The sequence below is a fragment of the Chroicocephalus ridibundus genome, chromosome 14 (assembly GCF_963924245.1).
Source record: "Chroicocephalus ridibundus chromosome 14, bChrRid1.1, whole genome shotgun sequence".
NCBI classification, from domain to species: domain Eukaryota; kingdom Metazoa; phylum Chordata; class Aves; order Charadriiformes; family Laridae; genus Chroicocephalus; species Chroicocephalus ridibundus.
In genome coordinates this window covers 12,186,955-12,205,984 of record NC_086297.1, presented here as the reverse complement: position 1 = coordinate 12,205,984, position 19,030 = coordinate 12,186,955, and the positions used below count along the sequence as shown (strand labels likewise).

At 52.9% G+C, this 19,030-nt stretch overlaps 1 protein-coding gene across 1 annotated transcript in view; it reads left to right on the top strand.

The window, feature by feature from the left end:
- Positions 1–19,030, top strand: part of NTN1 (netrin 1) — a 116,891-nt gene that overhangs the window by 52,011 nt on the left and 45,850 nt on the right. Inside the window, 1 exon segment of the mRNA XM_063352375.1 lies at positions 6,344–6,532. Within this exon segment, the coding sequence (XP_063208445.1) occupies positions 6,344–6,532 (189 nt within the window).

Sequence of the window (19,030 nt, the reverse complement as noted above, 5' to 3'; positions counted from 1 at the left end):
GTGCGGGGCTGCCTGCCTGGCGAGCAGAGCTGGATCCGGCCACTCGGTCCTGATGGCTCCAAGCTCCCGGGGCCATGTGCGGTGGCCGTATGGTGCAGGACTTCACTGCCGCCACGGTCGGTGTTCATCCATGCTTTGCCATTTTGCTGCAGCAAGCATGGACAGAAACCCCCTCCCCAGCACGGGCAGCATCCATGCCCCCCAGGAGACATCTCTGCAGGGTCACACCACCCAGGATCAGCCCTGAAACTCAACACACCTCAGCCCATGCTGGACCAGAGGGCTCTGTTGGCTTGCAGATGTGCAGGATCTCGGCCAGCAGCTCCAGGTTCATGCCCGGCTGCTCCAAAACCTCAAACCAGCCAGCAGCAGGCTTGAAGGGACGCGATGCCGTAGGGGACCAGGGACAACCTCCCTCTGTCTCCATAGGGGCTTTCTCTTTACCTCCCAGTCCAGCAAGCAGATAGGTCTCTGCTGGCTCTGTTTGCTCCATCTCCATTGTCCCCTCTGTTTGATTGAAGGGTGGCTGTTTCCTTGAGGAATACGGTCCTGAAAAATTATATCCCTGAAGATATCTCCAGGGATCCCCTGGGAGCAAAGATGGGCACAGGCAGAGTGCCTCTCCTGTTGGCCGGGATGATGTACATGAGGCTTACTCCTGTAGAAGAGAAATAATGGCACAGGCTGAGCTAGCAATTTTCTGGCAAAAAAACCCCAAACTTATCTGGGAAAAGGACAATTTTAAGGAGACTGAGACTATTCATAAATTCAAGTCAAATTTAGAGATTACTTTCAGCCCCTGGCTTCTTCTATCCTCCCCTTTCCCTTCCCCCCTCCCCCGAATTATTGTTTGCAAAAATTAAAACAAAATGTTTTGGGGTTTTCGTTTGTTTAAAAAGCAATTTGCATTTTGAAAATTGCCAAAATATAAGTTTTGGAAGGGTGGGGTCTTTTGAAAGGGCAGCATTGTCATTGCTGAATGAAAACCGCGGAGAGGAATGCGTCCTGGGAGACGCAGGGCACTGGGACGCGGGGCCCGGGGGACGCGGCAGCAGCACAAAAGACCACAACCACAGCTCCCACCGCACCGCTCCAGCCCGCACCTCCCATCCATGTATCTCCTTTCGTTCTCCCAAATGGAAAAATCTGCCCGCCTTGACCTTCTTCGATGGAGTCATTTGGCCAAGTCTCTGTTTTTAATGCCGAGATGCTTCTGCTGTAGTTTCTTCACCCGGCGCCAAACCACAGCTTTCCTCTTTTCCGCTCCGACCTTCTCCAGGTTTCTGAACATCTGCGTGTAAGTGATATCTGGTTATTCGTATTGGAGCCTGGCGGCCCAGGTAGAGACTGTTTGATGAAGCTCTGTACATCTGGGCGCAATAAAGCCAGCGAACAAAAGGCTTGTGAGGTCCTTGGCAAACTAAGAGAAAGAAGAGAGCAGGAGACAGCAGCACTGAGCTTAGTCGAGCAACTGGAGCCAAAACCTTTCATCGGAGAGGTCTCAGCATCTGGCACGTCTTTTGCCCGTAGCTGGGTCTGCGCTGGGTCTGCAGCCCGGGCAGGGGTGTCTTCTCCACAGGGTGGAAAGCAAGGCATGGGGAGCCTAGGTGATGCCAATACTGGGAGGTGATTTTTGTTACAGAGGGCGAAGGCGTTCATAGAAAGAAAAGATGGGTTGCTAAAGAGCCACTTACTGTGGCAGGGAAATTCAAACCAAGAAGCACTGGCTGGAAATTAAAGCCAGGCCAGTTCATGTTAGGAACGAGGCAAAATGCTTTAGCACAGCGGGGGATTAACCGTTGGGCCAAGGGAGAGGGTGGGCGGGAGCCGCGTTTCCTGAGCTTCTCTGTCCAGGGAAAATGCGTCCGGGCGAGCCGCACGCCCTGCCCATGGCACCCAGCCTCGGAGCTGGCATCCAAACCCATCGTGACCTGCTGCCGGGTCCCTGTGGGTCCTATCGGCCGGCTCACAGCCATCGCGGTGTGCCCGGGCATGGCCCCCACTCAGCATCCCCCGGCCCCTCGCTCCGCTTTTCTCCCAGGCTGTAGCACCAGCGTGATGGATCCCATCGTGACAAGTCCCAGCCTCGTCCCCAGCAAGGACTTTCTGACGCCTAGATGGGTCATTTATTGCATTGCCCTAATTCTTCCGTCCTTACGCGCTATTGTCAGGAAAAATTAGGATGGCTATTTTCCTTCAGTCAGACCAAGCCTCTCCCATTGGGCATCTGCAAACACATCAGGCTACAGATGGAACAGCCAGCTAGCCCTGGCTGGTGGCCAGCGGTGCGCAGCACTGGCCACTCAGGACCCAGGCACTCAGGGTGAACACAGGAGACAGTAATTTCAATTAAAACCACGCTTTTTGGGTCAGTTTGGCCCCTTTTTTCTGCACAAACAGGTGGAGCGGGAGGGGGTGGATGATGGAAAAACAGCCATGCGCATGGGGTTGGGAGGTGACTGGTGCCCAGCGGATGTCCTCAGTGCCCTGGGAGTGCAGGTGGAAGGAGGGGACAGAGCCAAACATAAGCTGATGGAGACAAAAAAAGCTGAGAAGTCAGAGTGGAGAGGTGACCATTGGTCCCTGGCTGCTTGCGGGGCTTACGGGGAGCTCGCAGCGGGGCCAAGCGCAGGGACGCTGGGCATGGAGAGGGGCTCGACCAGCCCACACCTTCTCCCAGCTCATTGACTCCCTCCTGGGAGGGCTCATACCCCGAGACACACACAATCTTTATGCCGTTGGCTCTGGATGAGCACAGGGACAGCTGTTTTGGGGAGATCCTTCCAGCTCCTTGTGAGTCTCAGCTTCTTCCCTTCTCCAGACACTGGATTTTCCCATCCCTGGAAAATCAATGTCAAATTGATGCCGGGAGCAGGGCTGCGAGCAGCTATGCACACTCCGCTTATTCCTCCACGTTCCCGCGCAGCTCTGCCCTGGTGGGACCAGCTGAAATATTTGCAAAGATCTTGAGAAAATCCCAGGAGTTCTGCTTTCCTGGCTTTGCAAAAACATTTCTGCTTATCAAGCAACCCAAAGAAATGCGAAGATTTTTCACTCGCTCTTCGGGTGGGCTCAGCTTTGAATTTTAAAAAGGGATTTGTGAAATCTTGCAAAATACTCGAGTACCAAGTCCAGCTCTCCTAAAATACAAGTTTTAGGAGGAGGTGAGCTTTCATGCTCTTTGGAAAACACCATCTCTGCCAGATTCAAGGAAGAACTAGGTCTTCTGTGAGGCCCTGCCTTCATGTGAGGCCCTGGAGAAATGTCTCTTCATGCTGGTCAACAGGGACTAAATAAATCCTGGGGTTTGTAGCACCAAGAGCAGAGCTGCTGGTGAGCCTCAAGGGCTCTGAACGATGGAGGTGTGCCTCCGTGGTCACAGCAGGGCTGACAGACCCTTCGACTGAGGGACTTAAATCTCTTTTTCTTCTGCTTGAGCTGAATCCTGAGGCCGTGCCATTGACGCAGGTGTTGCCTTGATGGTTAGCTATGGCCCAGAGGACATCCTTCATGTTCCAGCCCTGCTGCATCTCTCAGCCGGTCCATGCCTGGGGGAAAGCTCTGCCCTCAGCCCTGTGCCTCCTGCACGCCCGGCAAAAGGGTTTCATCTCACCATCTCGGTCTGTAAAACCAGGATTGGGACTTTAAAAAGGCCACCTCCTTCCCAAAAACTTAGCTCATGTGTTCTGCGGGGCGAGAATCGCCTCTAATCCCCTGTTTGTGCGGCGCTCGCTGCGGCGGAGCCATCGTGCTGGCAGAAAAGGAGAATATCATCACTGAGCGGCTGCTGGGGGGCTCCTGGTGAAGCACAAAGTGCTCTTCTTCCCGAGATTAAGATGGAAGGGGAAAAACCTACAAGGGGGGACGGCGAAAGCAGCCGGTGCGTGCTCCCGTGCTTCTTTTAGATGCAAACAGGCTGTGTAAGTGCGCTCGCAGCGTCAGCAAACGTGTCTGCGGGAGATGTAAAAAGCAGCAACTCCCTCTGCGTGCGGGAGCTGGGGCTCCTTGATGGTTGTCTCCTGTTTTGGGAGGCGACAAAACGCGCCCGCAGGCCGGCGGGCTCATGCGAGGAGAGGCAAACCGCAGTGAAAAGCCGCGGCCCTGCTCCGGTGTCAGGAATCTCCCTTTCTCACGGCTGGCAAACCGCTCTCCGGCCGCTCTTCTCGCCATGAGCACGTTGGTGGCTGCTTCCTCTGCTCTGCCGGCGTCTGGTGGGGACGTGAGGTTGGGCCTCGCCACGTCGGCCAGAGGAATTCAGGTTGCGAAGCACGGAGGGAGCAGGCTCCATCCCGCTGGTCGGACGTGTCCGGGGGATTTTGCTCTCCCCTTGGCTTTCACGTCGTGGGTTCGCTGGGGATTGTTCCTGAGAAATAATCCGGAACTGCACTGTAATTTTCTGGGCTGAAATTTGATAATTAAGCAAATATAGCGTGTCTTTGTCTTGGGCAAGCACCATAAGGTAAACAGGAAGGAATGAGGGATTAAGATGTCTCTGCTCTAAAGGAAGGTGACAAGCCCAGAGCCGTGACACCTTCGTGCCGAGCCGAGAGGCCCAGCTGTGGGTTGGCATTGCACGGATGCATTGTTCGGGGGCTGAAGAGCAAATAAAAGCAAAGGGAAAAGAAAACAAGCTATAAAATTCTCGGCAAAGCACAGAGCCCCAGCAACTGCCTCTTGATGTTCCCGTGACAGCTCGGGGGAGAGGCAGGCGAGGGGTCGAGCTTTTGAAGTCCCGAAGTTGTCCTTTGCAAAGGCCCCCTGTTAAAATAGTCCCAGTGTTGACATTAGGCTGCATATGGTGGAGAAATTGGACATCTCCCGGCAGGTTCAGACACGGCACATGCAATCAAAGCAGAGGGGGACTTTTTTTTGGTATTTGGCTAACTGGGCGTCAGGCCGGCCCTGTCCCAGCGGCGGGGTGGGAGACGCCGGGGTGGAGGTGAGGTTTTATCGGCACGTTGAGGGCGCAGACCCCTAACAGAGCCTTCTGCTGCGGGTACCGAGGAAAGCCAGGGAAGAAGCTAGCTAGGAAGGTCTTGAAACGATATTTGGAGCTGAAACACATATATATGTTGGGATTGGTGAGAGTGGGAATACTGGGAAGGTCGAGCAGGTGATGTTGGAAACGCCCTTTTCCCGCCGGGGCAGACAGAGGGGGCTCCCGGGGTGTTGGGAAATGGGGGGGTTCCGCAGGGGTTTGTACGGAGCAGGAGCAGGGTATGAAGCACCGCAGCGGGAGAGCGGGGGAGAAGGGAGGGGAGCAGTGCTTGGACGGGACAAAGTGCTTGTGATAAAGCTGGAGGAGCAACCGGGGGGGGGGGGCTGTCCATTGCCATTTCCTAAAGTTACAGTTTGAGAAAACCCATGACAATTTATTGTCGTTTAGACGATTATTCTATCACCTGATGACCCCTCCCCACCCAGAAAGGGGAATTGGGGAAAGCAAGGAAACATGAGGGTTGAAATAGAAATAGATTTAATAGGATAAGACTAAATAATTAACAGATAATTAATAAAGAACCAGTATTAATCCCGATATACAAGAGTTATACTCGGCGAATTGTATCAGTAGGAAGCCGTGCACTCCCAGCAGTGGACAGTGAATGTCGGACACTGCGAAGCACAACGGCTTGGGGAGGAAGGGAAGGGCTCAGGGCTCTGGCACCGGGGCAAGGAGCTTCTCTGGACCACCACCATTAAGGGAGAGAGAGACTACGCCGCAAACTTTCTAATTTATATTGAATGTGACGTTCATAGTATGAAATAATCCTGTTGACCAGCCTGGGTCAAATGCCCAGGCCACGCTCCTCCTCATCCCTGCACCTGGCAAGGCTTGAAAACTCGGAGACCTTGAATCCCACATAGCCTAGCTGGCTATAAAGGAAATATTTTCACAAATTCAGACACTGGAATCTTCCAAAAGTGGAGTTTTCCCAAGCACTAGAAGAGAAAGTAGTCATGTGTCTCTCAACCCAGGACACCTAACCATGGATGTTCCCCCTGCCCTCGCAGCCCTGCCCACCCCAGGCTTTTAATTCACATGAAGTGTGGGGAGAGGCAAAAGGCAGATTCGTTGCATGTCACCATGTGAAACAAGGTCTCGGTGACCACAGCTTCCCCTCCGAGAAACTGGGCTCCCCACATAGCACCGGTCAAGGAGGGATGTGGGTTAGTAGTTGGCTTCCCATAGCCAGAGGTGCCACCAGAGCATCGCCTCTGGTGCCACCCCCGCTGTGGTGGGGCACCCGGGCAGGACCCTGTGGGTGCCCAGCCCCACGCAGAGGGTCTCCCCTGGGGTTGGCACCTCCAGATGCTGACGGTCTCGGCTCTTTGCCTCTCGCAGCCTGCAACTGCAACCTGCACGCCCGGCGCTGCCGCTTCAACATGGAGCTCTACAAGCTGTCGGGGCGCAAGAGCGGCGGCGTCTGCCTCAACTGCCGGCACAACACTGCGGGGCGGCACTGCCACTACTGCAAGGAGGGCTTCTACCGCGACCTCAGCAAGCCCATCTCCCACCGCAAGGCCTGCAAAGGTACCGGGCGGGGGGTGGGACGGCCGGGACCACACGGCTCCTTCTCCTCCGACCCCTTCTCCTGCTCCTGCTTCCACAGATCTTGTTCTTCCCAAACTCCTCCTGCTCGTCCCTCTCCCAAAACCAACCCCTTGAAATGACTTTTCTTGCCCCCCGTGTTCCCTGCCACCCCCTCTCCCCAGTTTCCCCAGCCTCCTGGTAAGGATGAGTCTAAGGAAATATAAAACGTCCTCACTGCTGAGAATAACTTTACATTATTTCAGGTTTTATCACTTATAAATCGTGCTTCATCCGCTCCGATAGCCACAGCTAACTTGGCCGTCACGTACGTAAGAGCGGAGTTGCACAAAATCCCAAGTTCGGGGTTAGATGTAGCGGCTGTAGGTCCAAGCGCCCGTCTCCTGCTCCCCCATCCACCCTCACCCCTGCGCTGCCGCGGCCACGGGCAGCGCTTCCCCCACCCACAAAACATCTCGCTCCTCGGGACGAGGAGAGAACAGCGGAACGGGGAACAATTTTATTTTGAGCTCAGCAAACGCAGTTTTCCAAGGTTTCCTCCTCTCCTGCAGTGGACGTGAAGGTGAGCGGGGCTTCAGCCGGGGCGGGAGCAGCAATACAAGCAAATCCCCCAAATTAAGTTTGGGGGGATTTTTTAATTTTTTAAGTTTTTTAACTCTCAGCTGTCTGCTGGAAGAGATACAAATCCTGAACCTGAGACCCAGCTAAAGGAACGAAGCATTCAAAAACCACCTTAGAAGATGCTGGGGTTTCCTGCAGAAAGCTTCAGCTCTTTTCTCTCTAAAGACTCGTTTCAACAAGAAACAGAAAGCTTTTTGGCCTGAGCTGGGTATTTTTGGCTGGAAAGCTTTGGGTCTTCAGCGTTTTTAATGAAAACGCTTCTTCATTTTTTTTTTTTATTATTTTTATTTTTTTTTTTCCACTGAAAACAGACATTCTTTGCCAAAGCAGAAAAAGAAATCGCTTCTTTAGGCGGCCCTACTCCCCCTTTTTTCACCTTGTAAAAAACTATTTCAGTGAGACATTTTCGGCCCGCCCTGCGCCGGGGCCACTAACAAGCTGCAGCTTCAGCCCCAGCGCGGGCTGGTGGGATGGGAACCCAGTCCTTCGCCCTGGGGGAGGGAAGGAGCTGCTGTTTCGGGGTCCGAGGAGCCAGAAGGCAGAGGTACAGGGGGGGCTGAGCCATTTCCATGCCACCTCCAGCATCCCACATCCTGGCTGGACCCCCCCCCCCCCCCGCCCCCGACTCTGGCAGCGAGCCGCCCGCCGTGCCTCACCCCCCCGGTCCCGAGCGGATCTGTGTCGTAATAAAGTTCATATTTCTGCTTTCACGGCCGGGTCGCAGCCCAAGTAAGAGCCCGTTAGGTTGAGGCAAACAAAGGGAAATTGTGAAGGCGTGGGCTCTCCTCGAGCGGGGACGGGCAGCGATGCCGGTGGGCATCCCTCACCCCTAGGGCAGCGGCGCTCACAGCCTGGTTCTTGTTTCCCTTCCTACTCCCCAGGAAGGATTTCGGGGTGCCGGGAAGGTGGAGCGAATTCCCACCCCTCTCCCAGCTCAGTTAACTCCTTCCCAGGGCTCTGGTTTATCCCGGCTGCCTCCCTGGCAGGGGGGCTCCTGGGACCACGGTGGGATTTGGGGAGAGGAGTGCTCCTTCCCAGCCACGGGGTCACTCTGCATCCATAGGGATCCCAGTCCCCCCGGGAGCACGGAGCGGGGAGGGGATGCTCAGCTGAAGGGTAGGGTGGATCCCATCCCCTCTCCATCCCCAGCTTTTCCATCCCGGAAAACTGCAGTCCCTGCCCTGCGTTGGCAGCGATGTCCACGCTTAACCCTCTCTGTCCCATTGACCCCAGCATTTCCCAGGACCTTCCTCGCTCCGGCTTTTCCCAGCTCTCCCCCGACTCTCCTGCCCGATGCTGTCCCCTGGCCCCTCGCTCTTGCAAACCTCTCCAGGGCCGGCAGCACCCTGGTCTTACCCAAAAAAGCACAGCCGGCTGGGGGGGTGGTACCTGCGGGTGGGAAACCTCAGAGCCAGGCCGTGCCTCAGTTTCCCCAGGCCAGCGCCCGGGGAGATGCGCGCTGGCCTCGGCGAGGCACTCCGCAATGTTTTAAGGCTGAATTTCCCAGTCGCCGGCTCATTCGCTCCATTAAACGCTCTTTGCAATTGTCCTTTTCTCATCCCCCTGCCTTCTCCAACCGCTCCTGCTCTTGAAATTCGAGATCGCCAAATTTAAATGCCTCTCTAACCCCCCACGGTTCGTAACAAAAATGCGGCTATTGGAGCTGAGAGATACAAAGGTATGTAATAAATATGCTGATGCATGAGCAGCTCCCCGACTCGCAGGCTATTAGCACAATTTCACAGTAGTTGGAATGGTTTATTGTCGGCGTAATCCATCGTCCTATACAAAGCGGGCGGAATGAAGTTTCCTACAGCAAAGGCATTCCTTTGAAAACTCGTTTTCCTCAGCTCTGTTTATGACACAGGGGATTTTATGTTCCCTCTATTTTTCTTCCCCGATTCAAGGACTGTTCTGAAATCCTTGTTGAAAACAGGCGTTTTTTAAAAAAAAAAACAAACCCTACCATCTAACAACTTCAGCCATTTCTCCATTGATAACAATATTAATCTATCATCTCACCAAGCCATCTGCCGATGGGCAAAGCTCTCCCGGAGTCTCATCCCAACGGAATGTGTTTAGAATTAAGGAATTAACCACCCTGTAGCATCTGCCATCTCCCTCACAACTGCCTCATCTCACCCAGCAGATTGTGTTTTCTCTCTAAGACTTGATTCTTTCAACCATCCCATTGCTCCGTTCATGTCCTACACCTAACATCTTTTAAAAAAAAAAAAAAAAGTATATAATAGATCTCCGGTGCCTGGGAGCCCACAGGGAGCTGCCAAGGAAGCACGCCGCATGCTCCACCACCCCGGCGAGGGCGCGGGAGCTCGGGCGAGCTGACGGCAAAGTTTCCATGAAGATTTTTGTATGAATTCAACTTCATTAATTCAGCCTAACAGACACATCCAGCTAAACTGCCTTTCCTCTCACTCGCCTTTCTCATCCCTCCCTCCATCCTACGCGGGCCGGGTTTACGGACCTCAATTCCTAACGCATCTAATGGCAGAAAAGTAGAGAGGCATGAGTGGCCCTGTTTTACAAGGTCAGGTTTGGTATTCAAGCAAAAACGTCTCGTTGCAGAAACGTTTGCACTTTCTTTTTTTTTTTTTTTTTAACTTGGAGAAAAGGAAACTGCCACAAACTTTGGCCTACAGGAAAGCTGGGGAGGGGCTGTTTGCGAGGGCATGTAGCGAGAGGACGAGGGGCAATGGTTTAAACTAGAGCAGGGGAGGTTTAGATCAGACATTAGGCAGAAGTTCTTTCCACTGAGGGTGGTGAGACACTGGCCCAGGTTGCCCAGAGAGGTGGGGGAGGCCCCATCCCTGGAGACATTCAAGGCCAGGCTGGATGAGGCTCTGAGCAACCTGATCCAGTTGAAGATGTCCCTGCTGACTGCAGGGGGTTGGACTAGGTGGCCTTTAAGGGTCCCTTCCAACCCAACACATCCTATGGCTCTGTGATTCTATGCACGTGCGAGGCTCAGGCAGCAAAAGGCGAGCAGAAAGCGGAGCAGGGCAGCGTCCTCCTGCCCAGGCAGAGGGCTGGCAAATAGCCAAACCTGTTTTAATTTTTAATTAGACGATTTATTTTTTTTTTTTATGGTCTGAAGTTGTCCTAGCAACACAGGTGAAGGCATAAGAAGTTGGGCTTTAAGGATGACTTTTCCCCTGGCGGTTAAAAGCGATGCAGCCGCCTGCCATCTTCCTTGCCTGTGCGTTTGCTTCCGGCTCATTTCTTGCAAAAATGATAAAAGCAAAAAAAAAAAAAAAAAAAAAAAAAAAAAGTTGTCAGTGATCAGAGATGCCTTGCTGCCGAGCCACGCAACAGGCGGAGCATGGCATGCAGGCTGGAGACCACATGCGAAGGAATCGATGACAGATGGAGCGGGGCTATTGCACGAAGCGGCAAGGCTGGGTGCGCGCCAGGCTGAGAGCCGCAGGGGGACGGCCACTGCTGCGGGGGGGTTGGCCGGGCAAGGCCAGGGACACCGGTCACTCAAGCAAGGGCTCGGGCTCCCCAGGGGTTTTGAGGTCAGGCCACACAACCCACCTCTGCGCAGCCCCAAAGGAGACGCTGGGGCTGGAGGAGTCCGACGGCGGTGCCGGTCCTCCGCCGCGGGGGATGGCTGGGCTCATCCCAGCGAGCGCCGGATGCCCCTTGCTCTGGCAGATACATCAAACCCCTGGTCCCGTGTCACCCATTAGGTGCGAGGGCTGTCCCGAGAAACAGCAAAACCCCAGATATAAGAAATTCCGCATGTTCATCTTTTAAAACTCAGAACAAAGGCGAATTGTTCCTCTTTTCTCACTGGTTTGTGTGAGAGCGTGAAGAGCTCCCAAAGCGCTGAAGCCCTGCTTCCCCTTCCTTCTGCTTTCCCTCTGCTCCAAATGGTGTTGCAAGTGAAATTCCACATCTGGGTCCTGCAAACCTCCGGCCGTTCCGCTCTGTCGTGGGCCGCCGTAAATCAGGGCCCTGGTGTTAGTTCTTTTGATTAAATTCACTCCTGATATTTGCCAGATTATTGGCACTAATGTAATTCTATTGGAACGGAGACTCCGCAGGATTTTATAGCCTGGCTGTAAAACAGCTCTGCACTTCGGGGAAAGGATTTACACACTTTTTGATGAAAAGATGACAAATGATACGTGTTATGAATGCACTTGTGCTGAGGCTGCCAGTGTAAACCCCTGGCGGAGGGGCAGGATTTGGCACCTGGAAGAGGTCACATTCATTAGGACTCAATGTTTCGGTAAAAAAATGGAATCGCCTGATCCCCCCGGCACCCCGCGCCCGTGCCGAGCCTGAGACTTTTCCATCTGCGTTGGAGGATTATTTAATGGCTTATGCCAAAAAAAAAAAAAATAAAACCAAACACTCCCAGCCTACCTGCCCGTCCTGGCTTGTACCTGCGAAGGCTCAAGACTTGGACATTTGCTTTTTTGGAGAGGGTTTGGGCTCAAGCAGAGAGAGGGTGAGTGCTGTCCCCATGGGCTCAGCCACCCGGCCTTGATTTCATGGGTGCAGATGCAGGTTTTCTTCTCACCCAGCTGCAGGCATTGAAGAGGGGGGACCACTAACGTAGCTGAACCCCTTTGGCTCCTTGCGCTGCCTGGAGAGGAGAGCAGAGCCCCCGGTGACAGGGACAGTGGGTCGAGTCCCCCGTCTCTCTCCACTGACTATAGAGGGAGCTGCGTGACCAGCTTAGAGCAGGGAGCTCATTTCCAGGAGGCTGAAGCCAGGGGAGATGTAACCTCTTCTTGCTGCCTGGAGCCCCACTGAAAAGTTGGGATGCAGGAGGCAGCCAGCGTCAAACCCTAAAACCCACATTAGATGGCAGGGGCTGAGGACGGGCTCGCTGCCACCAGCGTACTGGCGTCCCACTGTTAGCGTCCCATGGGCCGTGTCCCAGTGTAGGACGGGAAGATCAGCCTGTCCATGGTGCCTCTCTGCAGGTTTCAGTTGTGGTCAGCATCTCTCCACCCTCGGAGATGTCCCCTGCCACCATGGTCCCCAGTCCACAGCTAGGTGGTGGGTAGGCAAGCTCCCAGACAGCACATCCCAAAGACATAGGGGTGGCCTGGCTGAAACCCCTAAACGAGGGCTCCCTGGGGCAACAGGACCACCAGTGGTGGCTCCTGGCAGGGCTTCTGTCCCCAGCCTTTCCTTGTCTGCAGCAAGTACCAGCTCCCACAGGCTCCCTCCTGCCACTGCAGGGACCCCGTCACTGCAGGAGATCCACCCTTGGCGTCCACCTTAGGAGGAGGTGAAGTGCATCCAAAGAGAGATGCGCCTCTCCCCAGAGCAACCTCATTTTGATGCCCATCTGGTTTCACAAGGCAAAGTCCAAGGCAATACTTTCTATGAATTCCCATCAGGAAGCTGTCCTTAATTATCAAACTTCTTTCCCTTCCTTTTCTCTTTTTCTTCCTCTTGGAAGACCAACCAGAGCTACCGTTTAGATGAGAGATGAGCCAACTCATAGTGCTGGCAGGGCTTGGATCGGGTTCTTGTACCAAGACTCGGTCACCTTTGAGAAATCACATCACTGGAGAAAGTCCAGACTTTCCAGTCATTGATCTGACAGACCCAGACTTTATTTTCTCCATAGGGCATGCTCTTCCACTACTCTGAGAACAATTTTCTAGCTGTATTTCTACACTGCGTTTGTTAGTGGCTCTGCCTCAGTCACCCCCTTCCCCGAGGCCCCATAATTCTTCATATCGATATTATGCCAAGTGCTGAGCGCTGATTTATGGTTTCTACATCTCAGACTTGTCACCAACCACCCCCAGGCGCACACAAACCACTTGGAGAAAGTTTATGGAAACGCAGCTTCGAGCTGTGCCGCGCACACGGGTCGCTGTGTGGAAGTGTCCTGGGGCTGAGTGCCACCAAGTGCCACCCCTTCCCTGGAACCTGCAGGAGCCAGGGCAGAGCTGAAAGCATCCCAAAGCCAAGGAGGGCCATGAGTATTACAGAAACTCTTAACCTGCTTTGAGTTTGTAGTGTGAAAACATGGAAAAGGAGTGATTTTTTTTTTCTTTAATGAAGACTCGAGCTCAAGGCAAGACGCCTACCTGACCATGCCAGCTTTTAACCATCCACGATTTTAATGACATATGAGCAGCTACGTCAAATTAAGCAGCTGCCTCTGTGCGAGCAGGAGCGGGAAGAGTTTGCTGCGGCGCAGCAGTGGAATATTCCTGTGGAAAACCCAGCGATTGAGACACTTTCTAATTGTTTCAAGCCAGATGGGGCTCCATGTGCCAGCCTTCCTCCTGCTCTCCCTTCCACGCCTGCCTTCCAGCTCCAAGGGCTTTCGAATTGAGTCTGATCGATGTGAGCCGTCAGCCAGGAGCAACCCAAATGCAGCGCACGGGGATGGTGCCGCGCACCTGGGGCACACGTTTAGGGACCACAGAGATCCCGTCCCAGTTGCACGTTTGTAGCAAACGGCAATCTGAAGGGGTCAAACTTTTTACTCCTCTGTGTATCTGCCCCTGGAAGAGCTCCAGTACTGGGGCTGGTTCTCCATTTTGGTGCAATTTAACTGGGATGAGGGTAAAATCCTGCTGTTTGGTCTTCCCAGAAACTCATCGCTGACTTTCTCCTCTCTCTGGCTTATGATCAGGGCCACCTCCCACAGCACGGCAGCATTTAAATGGATATTTTCTTTCATTTCTAAAATAACTTTCAGATATTTTAGGCAGGTCTGGGATGGAAAAACCTGGATGCTCGGAGAGAGCACAGAGGGCTGGTAGGAGACCCCCCCTAGGGGCTGGCAAGCCACCAAGGGACATTGTTGTGGGCAAGGAGACTCTGCCACCCACATCCCAGATGAAGTCCACATGCCAGGGGGGGTCTCTGCTCTGCTACAGTCTCCAGAAGTTGGCTTAGAAGGTCATTTAAGAAGAAAATTAAATAAAAGAGAGGAAAAGAAGAAGAAAGCGAGAGAGGTTTGTCTGTGCCTGGTGATAACATCAGAGCAAAATCACCTCCATGCCAAAAATTTCCGTAAACTGCAGCTGTCTTCAAGCTCGAAGGAAGTCAGTAATTTCACATATTGCTCCCACCCGGGTGCATTTTGCTGCAGGATCTGAGTCCCCGGCAAGCCCAGACTGCGGGGGCCACTGGGCTGGCAGAGGCTGGGCACCCCAGCCCCAGTGCCCGGGGAGGGGGCTGCTCTCACCTGGGCCCCCCGTTCTCCTCCAAAAAGCCACATCGGCACCTCCAGAGCCCTTTTTGGCAAAGCTCCCCTTTCTTCTAGAAGCATATTTTGGACCTTGACGAATCGGTAGAGGCTAAGTCGCATTTAAAGGCAAATTTGAAACGGACCCAGTTTAGGGAAGGAGAGGTGTGGAAGGGGCTTTTGACGTATGTTCAAATGGGTCGGGAAGACACCTGGACATAAACAAGGCAGCATCTCGCCGGGCAGGGACCTGACCCACAGCACAAGTCCTGGAGCGTGGCTCTGCCGTGTCCTCCTGGTGTCCCCAGCCCAGCCGAGAGCACCCGCTCCTGCGGAAGATGCGCCTGGGACCCCAGCAACGCTGCGCTTCCACAGATGCTCTCCCACAAAAGCACCCACCAGTTGCTTCTTCCGCCCAAATGAGTAAAACCGGGACCCAAAGCACTGTCTCCCAGGAGAATGACACCAAGCGAGCTGGTTTGGAGATGCATCTCCGCTGCGATGGGAGACCTTCATCACTTTTAGCACGGGAGGGAGGAACAGCCCCGTGAATGGATGAGCTGAAGAATCAGAACCATAGAACGGTTCGGGTTGGAAGGGACCTTAAAGATCATCTAGTTCCAACCCGCCCCCTGCCCTGGGCAGGGACACCTCCCACTAGACCAGAAGCACGCAAAGAACCTCCAGAACGGGTAAAAGCCGTGGCAAAAGCTGCCAGCGCTGCCTGGGGCTCACAGGGGTTGGGGTGAGATGCTTTGATGACTCCGGAGAACCAAGACGTGCGATGGAGGAGGCTCAGCCAAAGGTCTTCCGAAGGACCTCTAGCTCTCCACTGCAGCCTAAAAACCTTTCCCCCAGCCCCTCAGAGGGGAGACACAGCTCACGGCTGAGTCCCAAATCCAAGTCAGGCACTTGGATGATCCAGCTTATTAGGAAAATTTAGACAGTGTTGATTCCCGGGCAGGAGCTTTGCATATCTGAAAAATCACATCCTTGCGATGACGGTGCCTGAGAAGAGTTTTATTGGCTGAATTTGGGGCCGACCACCTTCAAAACTGCGGTTTGGGTTTGGTTTTTCAGCAGAAATACACCCATAAGCAATCCCGAAGGGCAGGTTTGGACTGTGGTTTTTCAGAAGTGGCAGGGTGCGACACAATAGAGGGGAATTTGCACCCTATTAAAAAAAAAAAAAAAAAAAAAAGGCTAAACCCCAGCTCTCCATCACAAGTCTCAGGCTAAGAACAGAAGTTGCTAAATTCATTTGCGCTGCCAGATCTTTGCACATCTCTGAGGCAGCGGAAAGAAAAGGAATAATTTGCCTTCTCCATAAATATTTTTTCAAACTGTTGAGATAATTTCCTGCTTCAGACCAGTTCCCGAGAGTGAAAAATGCTTCAGTCTCTCAGGTCCTGAACATTTTAACAAAGTCCAGTCGCGTTCGTCCCCATACCCTCTTCTGCTTTTGAGCGTACTAAAACGAAAAGGCTTTTTTCCTCATAGAAAAAAGATATATTTTCCAGTTCAAAGTGCACTTCTCGGAGCGTCACAAGCCAGTGGCCTGGATTTGTGCCCCCGGAGCTCTCATTGCCATTGTTTTGCGGGCACTTGGGGTATTAGGGAGGGGCTGTCCCCACTGTGGATGCTTTAGTGTCTGATAAGGGCTGTGCACACCGATGGGATCCCCCCCCCAGCCCCGCCGCGCTTTTTTCGAGGGTTTCTCTCCCGTCTACCCAACTGCCTCATTTCACAGAGCTTGTGGCAACCTCATTATCTCGGAGACTTTCGCTATGCTGCCAGATTTGATTGAAATATTACCTAGTGGCAGAATACGCTTGTAGGAACCTCGTTTCCTCAGGAGCCAGGCTAAAAACGCATCAGGAGGAGAAAAAGTTTGCCTTTTTTTCCCCCCTCCCTCAATAAAAGTATTTTCCAACCCACTCTTTCTCATGCGGTGTCTCCCGTGAGAGCAGGTTGAGCCTTATTTTGCTTTAGAGCCGCGAGGACACCGTGCCCGGGGACTGTGCTCCACTCGGCCGAGCCAGAGCTGCCCCCAGGGGTCTTTGACTTGTCATTTATTTGATGGAAAAATAAAAGGGGTGACATCCTGCACGACAAATCCCAGGTCCTGCTTCATCCCTGGGTTGTCTCAGCATCCCCACCACTCTCCCTGCCGGCTTCTCCGGCTCCGCTGCGATCACCTGAAAGGTGGAACTCCGAAACGACGGGGGGGATTTTTTAACGTTTTTTTTAACAAGAGGATTTTCGAGCATTTTGGAAAGTGCTGCCATAATTGTCTTATTGTCTGTATCGCTAATGCCTGCCCGTAGTGCGCCTGCCCAAAAAGTGGATTTATTTCCGCGGTTCAAAGCCCCCTCCGGATTAGCGGCGACTCTTGCTCAGTGGAGGCTTTGTGGGTCCCGTCTCTCACTTGTTACGGAGAAGACAAAGACAAGGTCTAATCTGTGAAATTTGGCCCAAACCACAGGGCGCCAAAGCCCTTGGCTTCCCCGAGTGCCAGTTCAGGAGGAAGAAATGGGAGAGCCCTGAGAAGCGGCGCAGGAGGAGGGACACTGTGAAACGCCAAGAGATTATTTGGCTTTGCCTGATAAAAGGGGGAATTCATTTTCTGCTGGCAAGGAACCTCTAAATCTCCAGGAGAATGTGCTGAGGGACATTGTGCGTGAACATGATCCTTTGGAGAACTAAATCCAGCTCACAATATCGCCAACAAGCTGACGATCTCATTGCAAAGCAGTTAACAGTTAATATTTAAAGCCATTATTAGTATTCAGAGTTAACACAGAGACGTTTCAATCTCTGCTTCTGGTTAGCAAACTAGCTGAGGCCGGACTGGGTGGGTACATACTAAATACCACAGTTTCTCTTCCCCGTGACGTAAATCTGTGGGATTTGCAGGAAGTGCCTCCCGTGGTGGAGATGCTCCGCCGTTCAATATGGTCTCGCCCGTCCCCACGGGATCCTGTCCCCAGGGCCAGCAGAAACTGCTCAGGTGCACAGATAGCGGGTCAGAACTCTCCTCGCCCGTGGACAAATAAGCAGGGTAGGTCTCCAAAGGAAGGAGAACGCTTGGTTTTGACTGGGTTCTCCGAAGACGGGAGCCAAAGCAAACCTGCTGAAAACAAGCCTGCCCAGGTCACGGTCTTTGGGCCAACTCCGAGGCGGGGGTCACCTTGGAGATGGATTACAGCCGCGGGGGACAAGTGGGCTGACCCCAGGAGTTTCCCACACCCTGCGTTCCCCAGCCAGATATGTTCACTGGAACCAGGATTTATAGTACCCGAGTCGCCAAAGTTAGTGGAACGGGCAAAAAATAACCAAAACTACAAAATTTTGCCTAAAAGTCCTAACACCTGAACCATACTAAAAAGTAAGACTAAGTGAAAGACGCTCACCGCATCAGGACGGCACAGGCTGCCTTGTGGAAGCAACAGGCAAATTTAAAGGGAGCCGTTTTCACATTTGGCTCTTTCAAATACCGTCGGAATCAAAGCGGCTACACACCGAGCTCGGGTTTGGGGCGGTTTTTTTCCAGTAGAAAGCTTCTGTAGCTGCATTTTTTACTCTGGTTGGAGTCGTCGGAGGAAAGAAGGAAAGCAACCAAAGGGAGGCCATTTTGGCCACGATTCTGGAAAAGCATTTAAACGCATGGTTAAATAGAAACGCGTACCTAAGGCACCTTGGCTACGTGGGACTTATTTAAATTCGTACTTAAAACTGAGCGTGATTCCTGAAGAAGGTTCTTTCTTCAGGAACCTTCATCAACGACTATTGCAAATTAAGGTGTTTTTTTTCCAGCTTAACGCATCGTTATTTTACACCTTAGCGCATGGCGTAAAGTAAAGCAGTCGCGCTTTGGGCTTTTAAATCTGTAAGTCCCGCGACCTACGTCGTCACAGCGGGTACAGTGGGACGAGAGGAGATCTGGACACCCCCTGAAATCAAGCTTTTTTCTGTTGTTCAGTCAAATGGCTTTTTCGGCGTTCTGAAAAACCTCCCAAAGAAACGGCCTCCCCGAAAACAGGAAGACGCTAATTCGCCAAAAATGCAGGTCCTTTCAGGTACCTTCTCAAAACCCGTCACACTTGAAGAGAGCTAAACCTGGAGATTTATCCCTCTGTTTACCTTTCAACACACGTGTGTTGCGGGGGAAGACTAGCAGCTGGGAATGCCTCCGACCGAAATTCAGGGGTGGAAAAATATTCGCATTTTTGTCATGCTATTTGTCAACCGTCCGTGGGCCGGAGACATCCTAGCAAGTTCCACCACTTTTCCAGGGCGTTTTTGCATCCTTTTGCGCGTGGTCCTAAGATTTGCTTTCAGGTATTTTTTTATTTTTTTTTTCAGTCCCAAAGGGGCCAAAAATCGCGGCCTAAGCGCAGAAATGCAGCGCTGCCTGTGCTCGAGCGGCCCCGGCGGATTCGTGCATAGAAGAGTGGCTTGTCTTGGAAGCTTCAGACAGAGATATAAAACTCTATGATGGACAGTTTTGCAATAGCATGCCCCCAGGGGAAATCTCTTCCTAACTGCAGGCAGTTAGTAGCTGGCTTGGAGCGCTTATATCCGTATATATATTAATCCCAGCTAATGTAACTACAGATGTTCTCATTCATAGCCCTATCTAATCCTGTTGGGCTTTTGCCATG